At 39.3% G+C, this 16980-nt stretch overlaps 2 protein-coding genes across 2 annotated transcripts; one reads left to right on the forward strand and one right to left on the reverse strand.

The window, feature by feature from the left end:
- Positions 1-271: 271 nt before the first annotated feature.
- On the reverse strand, positions 272-2808 carry LOC145163378 (uncharacterized). Its single transcript, XM_079082222.1, has 7 exons — positions 2483-2808; positions 1705-2080; positions 1380-1592; positions 1190-1269; positions 877-952; positions 688-789; positions 272-624 (listed from the first exon to the last, which is right to left on the reverse strand). Exons 1-7 carry the CDS (start codon positions 2806-2808, stop codon positions 484-486), a joined length of 1314 nt encoding a protein of 437 aa, XP_078938348.1. The 3' UTR covers positions 272-483.
- A 1023-nt stretch (positions 2809-3831) lies between these two features.
- On the forward strand, positions 3832-4752 carry LOC145163379 (uncharacterized). Its single transcript, XM_079082223.1, has 3 exons — positions 3832-3980; positions 4053-4402; positions 4487-4752. Exons 1-3 carry the CDS (start codon positions 3832-3834, stop codon positions 4750-4752), a joined length of 765 nt encoding a protein of 254 aa, XP_078938349.1.
- The last annotated feature ends 12228 nt before the right edge of the window (positions 4753-16980 follow it).

The raw sequence follows: 16980 nt of genomic DNA on the forward strand, positions 1-16980 counted from the left end.
AAAGCTGACAATTGACATGCATGCCATGTAACCGATTTTGCTCAAGTTACTTATTTTTTTCAACATTGGGATGACATGTCGTTTAAAAAGGAGCCATTAACCAGTAAAACACCTATTGTTACAAATCATATTGGTAAAACTTAAACAATCGTGTAAGAAAGGTCTAAACAGTTCACAGTAACTAAATACAAAAATTATTGACATTATCCCTTGTTTTCACAGTGGTAGAAATAGATAAATTAAGAAAACCCAAAATAAGAAAACAAATGAATGAAAATAAAATCAAAAAATTCTTTTCACAGTGGTAGACCTAAAGTTCCAAATCAGAAAAAAATACCATAACTTTGTTCATGTCTCAAATTATAAATGCTATAGTGATTGAAGTTTAAGAGCAACAAACACCATTTTGAACAAATGTGGAAACTAAAACACTCTTTCACAACCATTTATCACCATGGTGAGATAGACAAAATGTTATCTGATCTAGTGCTTTTCCCCTTCATCTCCTTCTTCATCCAAATGGTCAGCTTTTTTAGCAGGCTTTTTAGGAATTCCCCAACCACTAATCATATTTCTTGATTCATCATTTGAAGAAGGCAACTTTTGTTCATCTTTTCTTCTCCCCTAATTAAAAAAAAACTTTTCACCCCATCACCAATATTTGAAATTAAATTATTCAGTTAGTACCTGTTCTGAGATTCTCACATCTTTCTCTGAAAATTTGTTCCTTGAAGCTCTATTAAATAATTGGAATCCCTGAAGATCTCCATTCTTGATGCTTGCTTCTAACTGCCAATTGTATACTTATCAGCTCTATAAAGTATAAACATGACAGAGATGTAGTTATGGTGACTATGAGCTTGGAAGAGCTTTTACCTGAATGTGAAGAATGCACAGAAGAATGCTTGCAATAGGCAACCAGCTTTCATCGGGTGACAATGATAAGTTTGTCCTGCAATTGCAACCAACATGGTTATTCAATCTGTTCTGATCTTATATTTAACCCCAAGTAGAAATGGACAACAACAAAAGGATTTGCAGAATATAGATACTTTACTGATAAAAAAAGGAATGAAATATTCAATATGAAATAGAAGATCAATAACAATTAACACCTCTGAATGATATGAAATGAAGCAATTCAATTCAAAATCAACAAAATCAAAAAGTAAATGACAAGTTTAAGAACCTTAAGTATGGAGCCAAGTAAATGATGGCATATACAGCATAACGTTTATCGCCAGTATCCATCCAAGCAAAAACCCAACTCTACACACAATAAGATGACATAATTAACAATCAATCATCAAAAACAAATACAATGAAGATCATGTACAGAGTATGAACTCTTAATCAAGAGAAAGGTCGGGTGGGGTCACCATCCAGTTGAAGTAAGGGATGAAGCTTATAATCCCCATGACAGCGAACCTTGCATCAGCTGAATCGATCACCGACTCACCATCTTCGTCGTCGTTAGGACTTACAGGAAGAGGAAATACCAACGAGTTGAGCACACACGCGCCGATAGCAACGACGAACGGCGCATCGTGAATTAACTCCGCCCTGCATCTTCCATTTCTGATTCTCCGCTTCTATAGAAAAAAAAATACCCACACGGACACATACGGACAGAGCTAGGGTTTCAGAACTCAAATCAAGCACCTACAACAATAAAATAAACTGAGAGAAAGAAAGATAGATGACCTGGTTGATGTTTATGTAAGGGTGATGATGAAGTGTGTACAAAGGTTTGAGTTTTGGGAGGGTAGAAGAGCTGCAGGCGGAGGAAATATGAGTGACAGAAAGAGTGTTCATCGCCGGTAGAGCAGAAAGCGGCGGCAACTCAGGAGTTGGGGAGTGGCGCCGGGTGTTAAGCCCCGGTTGGTGAAGATCCTTCGAGTTTCGTACAGTTTTGGGGAAGTGTGCCGTGTTTGAGGGAGGCTTGGGTTCTAGCACCGCTACACCGGTCACGTAACAATTCTCACGTGTTTCGGTGTTTTTATTTGAGAAAATGAGTAACTGGCGGTACCGTATTATGTAATTTGATTTTATCCTTGGGACCTTAAAATTATTTTCGTGTCTGTTAAGGGAACAAAGTTGATGTCGAACTGTTTTTTTTGTCACTACGATTTAATATACCAGGTTAAAGCTGATGTGGCTTATGATTTGGAATTTTTTAAATAAAAATAATAATAATAATCAAAATTGGGGCCTCTCTCTCTCCAAAACCCACCATGAAACCACCACAACCCACCATCTTTGTTTTCTTTTTTCTTATTTACCGGAGCAACCCCAACTGTTGTTGTCACCGACCACCTGTTAGCGCCCACACCCCAACTGTTGTTGTCACCGACCACTTGTTAGCGGCCACATCAGCGTCACCACCACCCATTCGAATTTGTACAATGACAAGAGGAAGAGATGGTCGTGAGCTCGTCGACTGCCACCACCATATTAACCCACCTCCATCTTCGACCACTACAACATCACCATCATCGGTGCCACTTCGAGCGACCCCACTTCTGCCAATAAGTCCAACCACCACCGATGAGTGGTGTTGCTACTGTTATTGTGACCACTGAACACCACCGGGAACCACCTCTTCACCATTTTTGCCAATGAACAACAACCCAAACCACCTCCGTTGCCATTGCCATTGCAACCTTCTCTTTCTTTCTCGTCGTGAACCGCAGGACGCCAAAAGAACCGGACAGCAGAGCTACCACCCACTACCGCTGTGACTGTTGGAACGCCCCTACTCTGACCATCTACCACCTGACATCGACCGTCATTCTTCCCTCTCGTCATCCCCGCCGAGCAGAAGCAAGAACGAAGCAATAGAGGCTACTGGAGCAACCTCCGACCACCACTACAGCTGCCATCTGTAGCTGCCACCGTGATTCCAGCCACCATCGTCTTCTACTACTGCAGTAAGTCTTTCGTCACCATCACCTTTCGTTTTGCATACTTTATTTTCTATTCGAAAAGTTGATCAAGAGGATTGCAGTTTTTTTCCTTTCGTTCGTTACATGCGTGAAATAGATAATGAAGGAGATGGAGTGTGACTTAGGGGAGGGTAGAGTACCAATTAAATGACATGGAGAGAGAGAGAGAGAGAGAGAGAGAGAGAGAGAGAGAGAGAGAGAGAGAGAGAGAGAGAGAGAGAGAGATGGTGGGCCCCATTTTTTATTATTCTTTCTTTTTTAACTAAAAATATTCCAAATCATAAGCCACATCAACTTTAACCTGGTCGTAGTGACCAAAAAAGCAGGTCGATATCAACTTTGTTCCCTTAACGGGCACGAAAATAACATTAGAGACTGAAAGATTAAAATCTAAATACATAATAGAGTCGTTGGGTCATTTTCCCTTTTTATTTTATTGGGAAATGACTAAATAAATACCCCAAATTAAGAGCACCCGATACGGGCCATAAAAACGACGTTATTGCCAACGTAGCTATATGAAAACGGCGGTATAACGGGGGGAACACCCCCCCCTTCTCGTTATGAAGGCGTTTTTCTTCTACGGTGGTAACGCGCACGAGAGAAAATGTGAAATTTGATTGGGATTTTTTTTAACGTTAAGTTACCGTTTGAAAAAAAAATAATTAGTTATTTTTTTACCTTTAAATACCTACTATATATCAGAATTTTTTTTCACACAATTCCTCTATTTCTCTATACAATTTCAATTATCTTCAAAAAAGTTATGGATCCTTTCGACTCGTCTGACGATGACAGTGACGATATATTCTTCACTATGATGTATCAGTGCTACACTAACGAGATGCTATAACCAGACCCAACCCATCTACTCACAAAACGTGTGATGTTACAAAGAGATCGCGAGGCTGAAGCCGAACGTCTATATCGAAATTACTTTGCAGAAAATTGTGTGTACGGATCAGATGAGTTTGAAAGAAGATTTCGTTTGAGTAGGAATGTGTTCCTACGTATCGTCAACGCCTTGGAAAGCAAGTATATTTTGTTTAACTTTAATACTTATTTATCACAAAATAAATACAAATTTTTACATAATATATATGTTAGGTATGAATTTTTTCAATTGCAATATGATGCTAGAGGTAGGCGAGGGTTTACAACGTTGCAGAGATGTTCTGCGGCGATTCGTTTGATGGCTATGGGGGAGTCACCCGATACAATGGACGATTATGTGAGAATGTCCGAAAGAACTACAAGTGAGAGTTTTTATCGATTGTCAAGAGGTGTTATAACATTTGTAGACGTATATTTGCGGAAACCTTTGTTGCATGATTTTCAAGAATTGTATGCGGCGCATGAAGAACGACATGGGTTTCCAGGAATGATTGGAAACATTGATTGCACACACTGGAGATGGAAAAACTGTCCAGTAGCATGGAAAGGGCGGTATACAAGTGGTCATCACGGATCGCCTTCGTTGGTAGTAAAGGTTGTTGCTTCCCAAGATTTATGGATTTAGCATGCATTTTTTGGGGTTGCAGGTTCCAACAACGATGTCAATGTCCTTGATCAGTCACCAATATTCGATAATCGTTTGTCGGGAAAGGCACCGGGCGCTCTTTTCACAGTGAATGAAAACGAATACAAATTTGGGTATTACCTTACGGATGGAATATATTGTGCATATTCCACGTTCGTCAAGGCATTTCGCCACCCGGTCGAACCAAGAGATAAAGTTTTTAAAAGACAACAACAAGGAGCACGTAAGGATGCAGAACATGCTTTTGGAGTTCTTAAGGCGAAGTGACACATAGTTGAACATGCGACACGCCCATTAGACTTAGAAACACTACGATATATTATGTATGCATGTATCATAATGAATAATATGGTCGTAGAAGATCTAGCTAGGACAGAATATTACACATAATATCCCAACGAAGCCCAGACACGTTCAATTTCAACCAGGAACAACAGAATATTTGCATAGAGTTGTTGATATTCAGGACGCACATAAACACAGACAACTTCGAGAAGACTTGGTGGATTATATGTTCGAAGGTAATGATGATGAATAGTATTGTTTAGGAAAATTAAATTATGTATTATTGTTGTCTTGTAATGTTTTTTTTTTAATTTGGATGTTATATCTGATTTTAATGCTATGAATTTTCTAGTTTTTAAATATTATGTTTTATAAAAATATATTTGTTTTAGTTTAAAAAAAAACTTGAAAAAAAAAATAAAAAAGAAATTATGACATGGAAAATTAATAGTTGTTATAACATGCTCTTAACATGATGATCATTTCCTCACTTGGTGTTATAACATCATTGCTTATGTGGTAAATGAGATGATACTAATTTGGTGTTACATCTAGTTGCCCATGTCTTTTGATAGAAAAACACATCATAAAGTCTAGTTATATTCCTTAATTTTAACATTATATAAAATTATTTATTATATTTTTATTATAATAAATATAAAAATTATATTTATTATTTATTTATTTTATTTAATAATACTACTTGAATTTTCAGAAAAATATACTTATTATATTTATCATTTATTGTTGTTTGATACTTATTATTATTATTATTATTATTATTATTATTATTATTATTTTGTTATTCTTATTACACAAAAATATATGCATGCATATTACTTTATTATAACTAGAGAAAACCTCTTCGTGTCGTTGGTATTGGTTTGGATGGGTGTGATATGCATATTACTTTATTATAACTAGAGAAAACCCCTTTGTGTCGTTGGTATTGGTTTGGATGGGTGTGGTATGATTTTTTATGATAGGTCATAATGATTAGATTCTCCATAGCGAGGCTTCCAACATTCATCTGCCCAAATAGAGTGCAATGCTATAATTAGTAAAATACATTAGTAGGAAAAATTAACATATAAAAATAAAGTAGTAATGAGTTCTAGTTTCAACATGACTTTTGTTATATAAACTTGGGAAAATGACGCAACGACCCTACTATGTATTACGATTTTGCCCGTTAGGTCCTTAATTTTTTTTCGTGCCTTTTAAGGGAATAAAGTGGTTTTTGTCGGGTCGATTTGGCCATTTTGGAAAAAATGAAGGGGTAACCCGGTTACCCATTTTCTATCTCACTTATTTTTATATTTTAATAATTAATTAAATGGGGGCCCCACAATGTAACACTTGAATCTTGATATGTTTCATTATTGCTCTTTGTTATTTTATAAGTTGCATTTTTTGTCCTTGTGTGATATGTGGGAAGTACCACATGGTACGCTTAGCGTACGAGCTATGAAGCGAGTACGTGGGGGGTACCACATGGTACGCTTAGCGTACTGATGTGAGGTGGGATCGGGACTACGGACACGTATGCTTGGCGTACGCATATGTACGCGGGGCGTACGTGGTATTTAGTGAAACCCTAATTTATGGGGTTGGACACTATATAATCACACTTATGGCTCATGTTACCCTCATTTCTCAGCCTGCACTGACCACATAACATCATTTTGAAACCCTATACCTTTCCTTTGTGTTTTTGAGCTCATTGTGTGCTTCTTGGTGTGTTTTGGTCTATTATCAAGAAGAAGGAGTTTGGTGCAAGGTTTTTGATCAAGGAAGAGCTTGTGGATCCTGATTCTCTACTTCATTTTCAGCTTGTTTGAGATAAAAAAAAACTATGATCTTGTTCATTAGAAGTTTAGATCTAGTTTATATGAGTTATGGGACCCTTTTTGGCCCCATGAATGAGATCTAGTGGTTTCACACCACTCCAGGAGCTATGAGTTGCCACTCTTGGTGTTTATGAGGTTCAAAGTCCATAAAGACGACACCTTTAGGGTTTAGTATCACCCATGCATGAGATTATGTCCATTTAGTGAAAGTAAAGTGCTATATCTTGAAGTTGGGTCCTTCTGGGGCATGCAAAGTCACCAAGTCAGTGACTTTATGGTTCTAGACGCTTATTAGGGGTTAGATCTGTGGTTTAGACTTCTGGTCTTAAGAATTAAGTGCTTAAAGTGGGTTTGGGCTTAATGGGTGAGTACGTTGGGCGTACAAGTCTGTACGCGCGGCGTACAAGCCATTTAGCATGTACGCTTAGCGTACAACTGAGTACGCCCCGCGTACTCAGTCTGTTGGGTTTTTTGTTTTGGGCTTCGAGGTTGGGCCTAAGTGCTTGGGTTCTTGTTGGGTCATCTGAGTGCAAGTGTTTTGGACTAGGAGAATGGGTGGGCTTTAGGGTAAGGACAATGTAAGGGTTTGGGCCCAATTTGGAAAATTGGGCCAAGTATGAGCCTTGAACGGTTAGTTGGATTTTGGGCCTTTTGGATTATAAGTTTGGGCCTTAGTCTTGGTCCAAACTAGGTAAGGAGTAAAATGGTCTTTTTACCCTAAGTATCAATTTTAGGCCTTTTGGATGCTATTTGGTTTTGATAGCTCGGGGATTCGTAGGACAGCAGCCAAAGATTCAGTCGTGTGATTCAGCAGTCAAAGTGAGTTTCCTCACTGGGTTTAGCGGGTCTAAGGCACCAATGTCCACCCTTGTTATTTATGTTAGGATATTAGGAGTCTGCGTGACCCTTGCATGTGATATGTGCTGCTATGTATACCGGGCGGGGCTCGATGTCGGGCGAGGCCCAATGACTGTATTGTATACTATTGTTTTATAATCATTGCATGTGTTAGTATGATTATGTGATATATGTATATGTGTATAGTGGGCGGGGCCCAATGTCAGGCGAGGCCTAAGAATAACATATTTGTATACCGAGCGGGGATCGAAGTCGGGCGGGGCCTGAAGCCGAGTGAGACTCGATACCGGGCGGGGACCGATGGAGAGCGGGGGCCCATTATCTTTATCTATTTCTTAATATTAATCCTGATCACATTATCTTGTTTTAAGAGTAATACTATCACTCCGTCTCACACTCTCATACTCTATCTAATCTCATGCTCTAGCAATTCTTTTAATTTGAGCTCTCTGATTCAGATCTATTCATTATAACTCTCATATTATCTCAACTTTAAGAGCTATAGAATCTCTCTAATTTTATACTCTCGTTTTCTATACACTCTTGACTCTATAAATATATTTAAATATATTTTAACTCATCTTCATCACATATCTCGTCATGATAACTTTCTCGTCGCATCGCAATTCATCATCATAAATCATCATATAGTAATCTAAATTTAAATCTGTGTAACGAGAAACTCTCGCCTCGTCACAACTACTCAAAGTACATCATCTACTAAATCTTCATGGCTACATCGTGTCGTGATCTCCACCTCGATACGTCCTGTTCTCCACCTCGCCACGTCGTGATCTCCGCCTCGCCACGTCGTGATCACGTCGTGATATTACATATCTCATGTCGTGAGCTTCACAAATCAACTATAGCATCATACTTTAATGCTCACGTCATGATCACACATGCTCACGTCGTGAGGGTCAAATTATATTGCTATTTCTTGATCTAGCTGCATCGTTTATTTCCAATCACTACGTTGCATATCTCAAATTTCCGCACCTTGTATTTTGCTGTGAATCTCATATGGGGGCATTGTTGGGTTGGAGACGACGCGTATGTGGGGCAGCGCCAGAGGTGATGTGTGGGATCGTTGGCATTCGTTTTGTTCTAGGGTAGAAGCAAAATCAAATGATGTTTTTTTTTCTAAGTATCGATTAGGGTACAAAGAGAAGTTAGGGCGATTTTGAGGGAAAGCCAAAAAAAGGGAGGAGAATTTGTGTGACAACCCGAAACTTTTATCTTGTTCACTTAGCCAATTCAATCAATGTTAAACTTGTTCTGTTGACTTCTTGTACTGTTTAAGGATTCATTTAAGCATTCTAAGCTTGAGCATAGCCAAGGTTGAGGTTAGGAAAGAGTCAGCAAGCCATAGGGTGGCAAAACACACCCTTAGGGGGAGTGTACGGCCGTACACATGGGTGTGCGGCCGCACACTCACCTCTTGGCCGCACACTCCCTTCTAGGCAGCACACCCACCCCTATATAAAGGGTAGACCCCTTTCCTTTCATTCCTTTAACACCTTGGCAGCACACAACACCATTTCTCTCAAGCTTCTTCAACCACAAACCCTCCAAAGCTTCAAGAACGTGAGTAGTTCATTATCTAGCTTAATATCCATGAAAGACCACTCTATCTAAGCCTTAATTGTGCAATATTCGTCATGTTCTTCGTGTTTGGAAGTGAGTGCGGCCGCACACCCCCTTTAAGGCGGCCGCACACTCTTAAAACACCCTCCAAAGTGAGAGTTTGACTTCCATACTCGAGATAGACATGACCCTAGCCTTATTGCACCTTGGAATTGACATTTTGGACATCTTCATGTGGGGTGTACGACCGCACACACCTGTGTACGGCCGCACACACCCTTGTGCGGCAGTACACTCCTTGTGTGCGGCAGCATACTCCCGTGTGCGGCCACACACACACCCTAGGACCACAAACCCACTTCTAGGACCCTTAACTTGCACTACAATCGAGTATAGACCTAGAACACTTCATGGATGCAAGTATGGACCTTGAAAGCACCACAAAGGCACCTCTCATCATGAGTGTATGGCCGCACACCCCTTGGGCCGCACACCCATGGCCGTACACACCTTTAAGGTGGCCATACACCTCCCTCATGCAATCCTTTAAGGTCCTAACACTTAGTGCAAGTAGTTCCAAGTCCCTAGAGTGGTTCTCCATCACATCTAGTAGTGAAATACCCTCATTTGACTCATTTATGTGTCATTACATGTTAATTAGGATCAAATTGTGTTCAAGGCTTCACTTGAACATCCAGCTTTCCGTATCGATCCTTCAATCAAACCACTCGCTCAAGGTGAGTTCATACCCCTACGTTTTTCCGAGTTTTTCATGTTTTCAGGGGGGGGGGAATACAAGCAAAAGTACAAAGAAACTTGTGCTCAAAATATATTATTTTGTTAAGATAATTATATTTCTAGTATGCTTTTAACATGGAAAAACAGTTTTTACCAAACGATTAAGAAATCAACTCGTAGAAACAGTTTTCAAAACTAGGGTAACGAACTTGTGAATCATGTCGTAAAATGTATCATTTTATAAAGGATTCATGCAAATCATAAAAAGGATTTTCAGTATTATTACTTGTAAATTTGTTAGTCTAAGTTGGAGACACGTCCTTGGTAACACTCCCACAGAATCAGAGTGTAGGACTAGCACTTGTGACCAAAATCTCTTGTAGGGAGAGCGTGACTGTTGTGTATAGATCTATACGGGACTGACAATCCCGCATCTTGCTGCTAGCTACAGTCGGACCGGTAGGTCTACGGGTGACAAAGTCATAAAGGATATCGGCCCCGTTGCGGACCATATCCAGTCAGTTATGGTCATGAAACTCACAATGTAGATAACAGAGATTTACTTTTGTAATAATGAAGCAAGTGAACTAACCTCAAAGTAATAACCGATTTGATTACTGGAGGGTATTAACTGTACCTTCACGATTTAGTTCATCATGTTTTCTTTTCATTGGTCTTATTTATGTAATAAGGCTAATATACCTCATTGGGAGTAACCAGGGTTTTTAAAAGAAAACTACGTTTATCGATATAAGTATGGTAGATAGTTGTACACCTCAGTTTAGAACGGATAACCAACCATCAACTTTTAGGGAAAATATAGGATTTTCTCGAGATAACTCGGCTTTTCATAAACGGATTGTTTAACAAGTAACCAACGGATATTCATATTCATTCCATGATACCTTGGATTGTACATATCGTATGAATTTGGAAGTCATGGAAGGAATGAGTTTTCAAACACGCTTTTCATAAGAAAATATAGGATTTTCTTGAGGAACACTTTTCAAAAGGATTCAAAGAAAACATTTTCCACCAAAACTAAATGCTTATGAACTCACCAGCTTTATGCTGATATTCTTTCAAACTGCTTGTATTCTCAGGAAATCAGTAGACAGGTACTTCTTGGATTTAGAGGAGCCGGAGCAATAAGAGTCATGTTTTTACATTTTACAGACTTTTGATGTATTTAAAACAAGTTTCAAACTGATGTAAACATTTTACTTATATATGTATCCACTGTATTGGTTGTGTTGCTATGATTCCTATTATTCATTGGTTGTGATGCTAAACATGACGTCCTCCACCGCGGAACGATTCTGCCATTGCGGTTTCGGGGTGTGACAATTTGGGACATGTCAAAATTTTGGGGAATTTGGAGGCATTCAAAATTTTCACGAATTTGGGTGTTTGTGTAATGCCCGTGTTTCTATGATAGGCATTAATATTGACATAATGGTCTAGGTTAACCTTTGTAACTCATTTAGAAGAAATGAAAAGGAATTATGTGAATATTATGTGAATTATGTGTTTTATGCTTAATTATTAGGGTTTAATTAATTAAGAATAAAAATGAGCGTCAAAAATTAAATTTTAGATAAATCCGATATCTATTAAGAAACTTGTAGTGGGCGTGACAAGGATTACGGATATATAAAGAATGCCGAAATCCGAGTTATAACGAAGAAGTTATGACCTGTCGAAGTTTCACGATAAACCGGCACGGTGCCGAATGTCGTAAAAAGTGAGTTTTTGATAAACTACTTTTTAGCCTCAGTGATCTAAACGAAACTCGTAGTGTTCGTTAAACCGAGAGTAGGTATAAAAACAACACCCAAATCTGACTTCGTATGGCGAAGTTATGATTTTTCGAAGTTTCAGCTTAGCAGTAGACAGCTAAAAACTCGAATTTTAGATCGAGTGATTTTTAGCCGACACGACCTAAATGAGAATCGAAGGTCTCGTAAATAGTAGCACAACGGTAAAAAGTCTGACGAAAACGGATGTCGGATGAAGAAGTTATGAATTTTTAACGGATTTCCTGTCCCGGTCTGTTAAAAATAATAATATAAAAATTAATGTCAAAATTAGCCGACAAAGTCTAAACGGAAGTTGTAGAGCGTAATTTTACCTACGCGTGCATATAAAGAACGTCAAAAACGGAGCTCGTATGCGAAAATTATGGATTTTAGAAGTTTTTGCACAAAAACCGAGAAAATACGCATAGTCACAATTGCCACGTCACCCTCGCTTAGAATGTGACACGTGTCCGAAATCTGTGACTCATGCGAAGCCACGTGGCGAAGCTGCTGAGTCATCCGAGCACATGGCCTTATCCGAAGCGGTCCAGTAGCTATGCGCCACGTACCCTCTTAGCACGAGACCGAACCCTCGCTGACTGCCACGGTGCCTAGGCTTCGGACCAGTAGACCTCGGTCCAATAGGAGACTGCCAGCGAGCCTTCGCAGGTGCGACCCACGTGCAGCCCTCGTGCGAGCCTCCTCTGGGAGCCGTCGGATCCGCGGAGCGTGGCCACTTCTCAGCCATTGGATCAGGAGGCTCGGCCCTATAAATACAAGGGTGCGAGACCTCCCGGGGGTATTTTGAAAACATGTCATTTTTAGCCCCTTTCTCCATATTTCTTTCATATTGTCATCCCCCGAAGCCACGGTATCAATTATAAGCCCCGGAATACGCCACGAAGTGCCCGTGAAGCCCAGAAAATTTATCTTTTCGGTTTTGAAGCCCGACCTTTCGCAGAGCCCGGTTTCTCAATAAAACTCCCGGTTTTATTAGAAACGATCGTTTTAGGAAACGAATTGCTGCCCGATTTTCATTAAATCAGGTGAGTGTATAGTCACTTTCACCTTACACATAGATATGAAGTATTTACCTTAAAATACGTGCTATGTGTAAATATATTAATTGTTTATTTGAGGTGACTGTTGAATTGATGTTTTATACAAGTTTTAAACTGTATATATATTTTTATCTACAAATATGTTGGGTAAAACATGGGTAGATGAATTAGATGATGTGTGATGAAATAAAAGTGATGAGAGGTATCGATGTTTAAGATGATCTAGTCATCTAGCAGAGTATAGACAACGACCACAGACTATTTTAGATAGTCCAGTGGAACGTTAGTAGACTTGTAATCGGTACGTATGTTTGAACTATATGTTCATAAAGTGTTCTTGAACTATATGTTCATTAGGTGTTTTTGAACTATGTGTTCATCCATTAGTTCTTCCTTTTGACACTATTACGTGTCGGGGTACGGGAGCGTACGGGAGTACATTATCAGTATTTTCCCTATACTTTTATTTGGAAGAGCTTTGGAGTCTTCGTTCTTTTATGAAGTGATCGGACTAGCTTCATGAGTTAGTGATATAGATCATGAGTTAAATAGTGGGTGTGTGATGAAAGGTGAGTTGGATAGATGAGATGATCAGTGATATAGATCATGAGTTGAGAGTGAGTGGTGAAATATGGGAAATGCTTTTACCCAAATGTTGGCATGAGTGGTGCAATATGAGAAAAGCCCTTACCCAATGTTGACCCCCGTCATTCAGCAGAGTAGGGATGACAACCATGGACTGTTCTAGACGGTCTGCGGAACACTAGCAGGCTCGCAACCTGTAGGTGTTAATGGACTTAAGTGTTCATTCGCTGTACTCTAAAACCCCCGTCATTCAGCAGAGTATGGATGACAACCATGGACTGTTTTGATGGTCTGTGGAACACTAGCAGGCTCGTAACCTGTAGGTGTTAATGGACTTAAGTGTTCATTCGCTGTACTCTATTCCCCTCATGAGTGCCTTTAGGGCAAGTAAGGCTGGGGAAAACCCCTTAAGTATGTTCATCAGCTGTATGGAAAAACCATTGACATGTATTGCGGGGAAAACTCTTGTGGGAAATACCGTCGATGAATAAGAGCTATGGACTAGCACATGGCAACGATGTGACTTCGTGCCTATTTGACATAAATTGCTGAAGGAAAGCAATGTTGTCATCTTGTTGGTTGTTTTATGTTAGGATGTCTTGTTTGACATAACTTGCTGAGGGAAAGCAATGTTGTCACCCCGATATTTGTTTTATTTGACATAACTTGCTGAGGAACACCCAAAGCAATGTTGTCACCCCTAGTGATAATCCTTAGGATAGGTCCCTTGTGATAGTTGTTTTAGGGACATAAAGTAAGGATAATGGGAATGGGTAATTAGGGTTATTTTTGTTGATGGAATTAATAAATTTATTGTTGATTGAGAACTTAATAAGTTTATTATTTATTGTGGGTTGAAAACCCTATATGCTCACCAGGCTCCCAAGCCTGACCCACTCAGTTTATTTGTATCACAGGTATCGATACGAAGTTGCTTTACACCGAGAGATTAAAAGAGAAGTAGATCACTAGTGTAAATGAATGTAAGTTTTGTTTATGCTTATGTTTTTGTATTGACAATGACATCCCAATGGTTTAAGTGATTAAAATACATTTATTCGGAAATGATTTGATAACATTTTATCATGTTTGGTTTTGGGAACAAATTCCGTAACACTTTTAATCAAATGATTACTCTAATTTTATTTTAAAAAGCATAAACAAAATCGGTCTTTTCTGGCCGTGAAATTGGGGATGTCACAGTTGGTATCAGAGCATTAGTTTAAGCGAACTAAGAAATTGTAGGATTTCTAGACTTAAACTTAGAATGCTAAGTGATGATTGTGAGATGAGTGTCTGCTATATTTTAGACACGAGCACAAGTTTATTTTAGGAAAGATGCCTAAAAAGTTTTATGTGTTAAATATTTTATGTTATAGCTATAAGGATGCCTTATATGCTATTATTTGTTCGGATCTATGGTCTGTTGCCGACCGGATCTGGAAATCTTATGTGTGTAGGATTCTAAGCGTATGATTACGAGATTAGAACTAACATGTAAACGTTTCAAAGTGATAAGGAGATTTATACGTTTATCGTAAATAAAGCTTTCCTATCTTAAATTCTCGCCCGGTACACCGAACGTCTGCTTGGGTGTACAAAACGTTATGGTGAAGACTCGTAGAGAATTGAGTAGATGGAGGAAATGAAAAGCTTATGATAGTGAATGATACCTATCAGAAGATATCGTAAGAGTGGTATCTTGTCTTAGAATATGTTTGATAAAATAATGAAACGTTTAAAGGAGTATGGTACGTCTGAAGTACACATTCGATTGGCAGGATGATGGAACGATTGGTGTAATTCCTGAAGTTGTCCCATCATTTGGAATTTCCATCACCAACCAAGTTGAAGTAGAATTGATGACTGAAGATACGCATGGAAGAAGTCCTAGTAGAGTCTAGGAAAATTTTATGATTAATTGGACACATTCGTATGTGTTAAATTGTTTTGTGATTTTAGGATTTGGGGACTGCGAGACAGTACTTGGGACGAGTATGAGTAGGTGTGAATAGTAGTAGATATCTATACTACTGGAAGCACAGGACTCACACTTGGATCAGGGAAAGTCACAAGGTTACCAAGGAACTCGTAATTGATTCCGTCTTATTCTAGTCTGTCGTTACCATCGTTTCGGTAATGACTAAGAAGATGATTGTTATTCCGACCCTAGTGGTCATATCGAATTGAGTCCGACAACGATAAGTTTGTTATGTGGTTCAGAGAACCAAGTTCGATGTAGCAGTTGACTTAAGCCAAATTGAAGTAAAGGCTGATCAAAGCGATCAATAGAAGTATCGCGTTCGTTGTTAAAGAAGTTGGGTTAGGTTGTATTCTGACCCAAAGGGGTGAAGTGATAGCGTATGCATTGAGGCAACGGCGCTCGCTAGAGTTACTCAAGGACTACAACTGTGAGATACTTTACCACCCTGGTAAAGCAAGTGTTATTGCTAATACTCTCAGTCGGAAGGTGAATCTTGAAAGGAAGAGGCCAAGAGCGTTGAGAATTGAAGTTGTCTCTACAAATGGGAAGTATAAAAGTAAGCTCAGGAGGAAGCTTTAGAGGAAAATGACCGAAAGGAGGAACGTTTGGGATAAAACGTTGGTGTTTGATACAAACGGTCAAAGACTGAAGGTATTCAAAGGTAGGATTTGGGTACCTAAGATGGGAGGAGTAAGAGGTCTTCTGATGGAAGAAGCTCACAAAACCATGTACTCGATTCATCCCGGCAGTGCGAAAATGTATAGAGATCTAAAACTTTATTACTGGTGGCCGATGGTGAAGCTCGATGTTTTTAAGTATGTGGCCGAGTGTGTAACATGTGCTAGGGTTAAGGCACAACATCAGAAACTGTATGGGAGTTTAGAACCTTTGCCTGTACCCATGGGTAAATGGGAAGGTATCACTATGGATTTTGTGACTAAACTGCCCAGAACAAGGAACGGTCACGACATGATTTGGGTGGTCGTTGATCGCTTCACTAAGAGTGCGCATTTCATAGCAGCCAACGAGAAATGGTCTATGGATAAACTTGCGAATTCTTATGTGAAGGAAAGTGTGAGGCTTTACGATGTTTCGTTAACGATTGTATCCGATCGTGACAGCCGTTTTACCTCAAGATTTTGGAGGAGTTTATAAGCGGAATTGGGTACCAAGTCGTGTTTGAATACAACTTACCATCCACAAACCGATGGTAAGAACGAATGAACAATTCAAACATTGGAGGATATGCTGAGAGCATGTACCCGGGAATTCCAAGGTAACTGGGGTAAACACTTACCTCTAGTAGAATTTTCCTATAATGATAGTTTCCACTCGAACATCTAGATGGCACCTTATCACGCTTTGTATGGGGAAAAGTGTCGAATGCCGTCATGTTGGCTGGAAGCTGGGGAAAAGCAGTTTATGGGACCTGAAATAGTCCATCAGACTGCTGAAAAGTTGAAAGTGATTAGGGAAAGGAGGTTAGCTGCTCAAAAGAGCTATGCTGACAAGAAAAGACAATCGATATCATGCGAAGTTGGAGATTCGGTTTTACTTAAAGTCTCGCCGTGGAAGGGACTTATAAGATTTGGTAAGAAGGGAAAGTTGAGTCCAAGGTTTATTGGACCATTTAAAGTTCTTCAGAGGATCGGGAATCAAGCTTACGAGCTAGAATTACCGGAAGAACTGTAGGGTATTCATAACACCTTTCGTGTGTGTTATTTAAGAAAATTTACGGGAGATGTGCC

The sequence above is a fragment of the Lactuca virosa genome, chromosome 3 (assembly GCF_052849685.1).
Source record: "Lactuca virosa cultivar CGN04683 chromosome 3, Lactuca_virosa_CGN04683_v6, whole genome shotgun sequence".
Classification (NCBI taxonomy): Eukaryota; Viridiplantae; Streptophyta; class Magnoliopsida; order Asterales; family Asteraceae; genus Lactuca; species Lactuca virosa.

Bases quoted from the DNA above. Each gene is read 5' to 3' on its own strand.
- LOC145163378 (XM_079082222.1), bottom strand. From the start codon at position 2,808: ATGACGAGAGGGAAGAATGACGGTCGATGTCAGGTGGTAGATGGTCAG. The intron at 2,081-2,482 runs GTAGTGGTCGAA...TTCCCTTAACAG, and splicing joins GCACCGATGATGGTGATGTT to ACACGAAAATAATTTTAAGG. The intron at 625-687 runs GTACTAACTGAA...TTTTTTAATTAG, and splicing joins ATGTGAGAATCTCAGAACAG to GGGAGAAGAAAAGATGAACA.
- LOC145163379 (XM_079082223.1), top strand. From the start codon at position 3,832: ATGTTACAAAGAGATCGCGAGGCTGAAGCCGAACGTCTATATCGAAAT. The intron at 3,981-4,052 runs GTATATTTTGTT...TATATATGTTAG, and splicing joins GTCAACGCCTTGGAAAGCAA to GTATGAATTTTTTCAATTGC. The intron at 4,403-4,486 runs GTCATCACGGAT...TTGGGGTTGCAG, and splicing joins GAAAGGGCGGTATACAAGTG to GTTCCAACAACGATGTCAAT.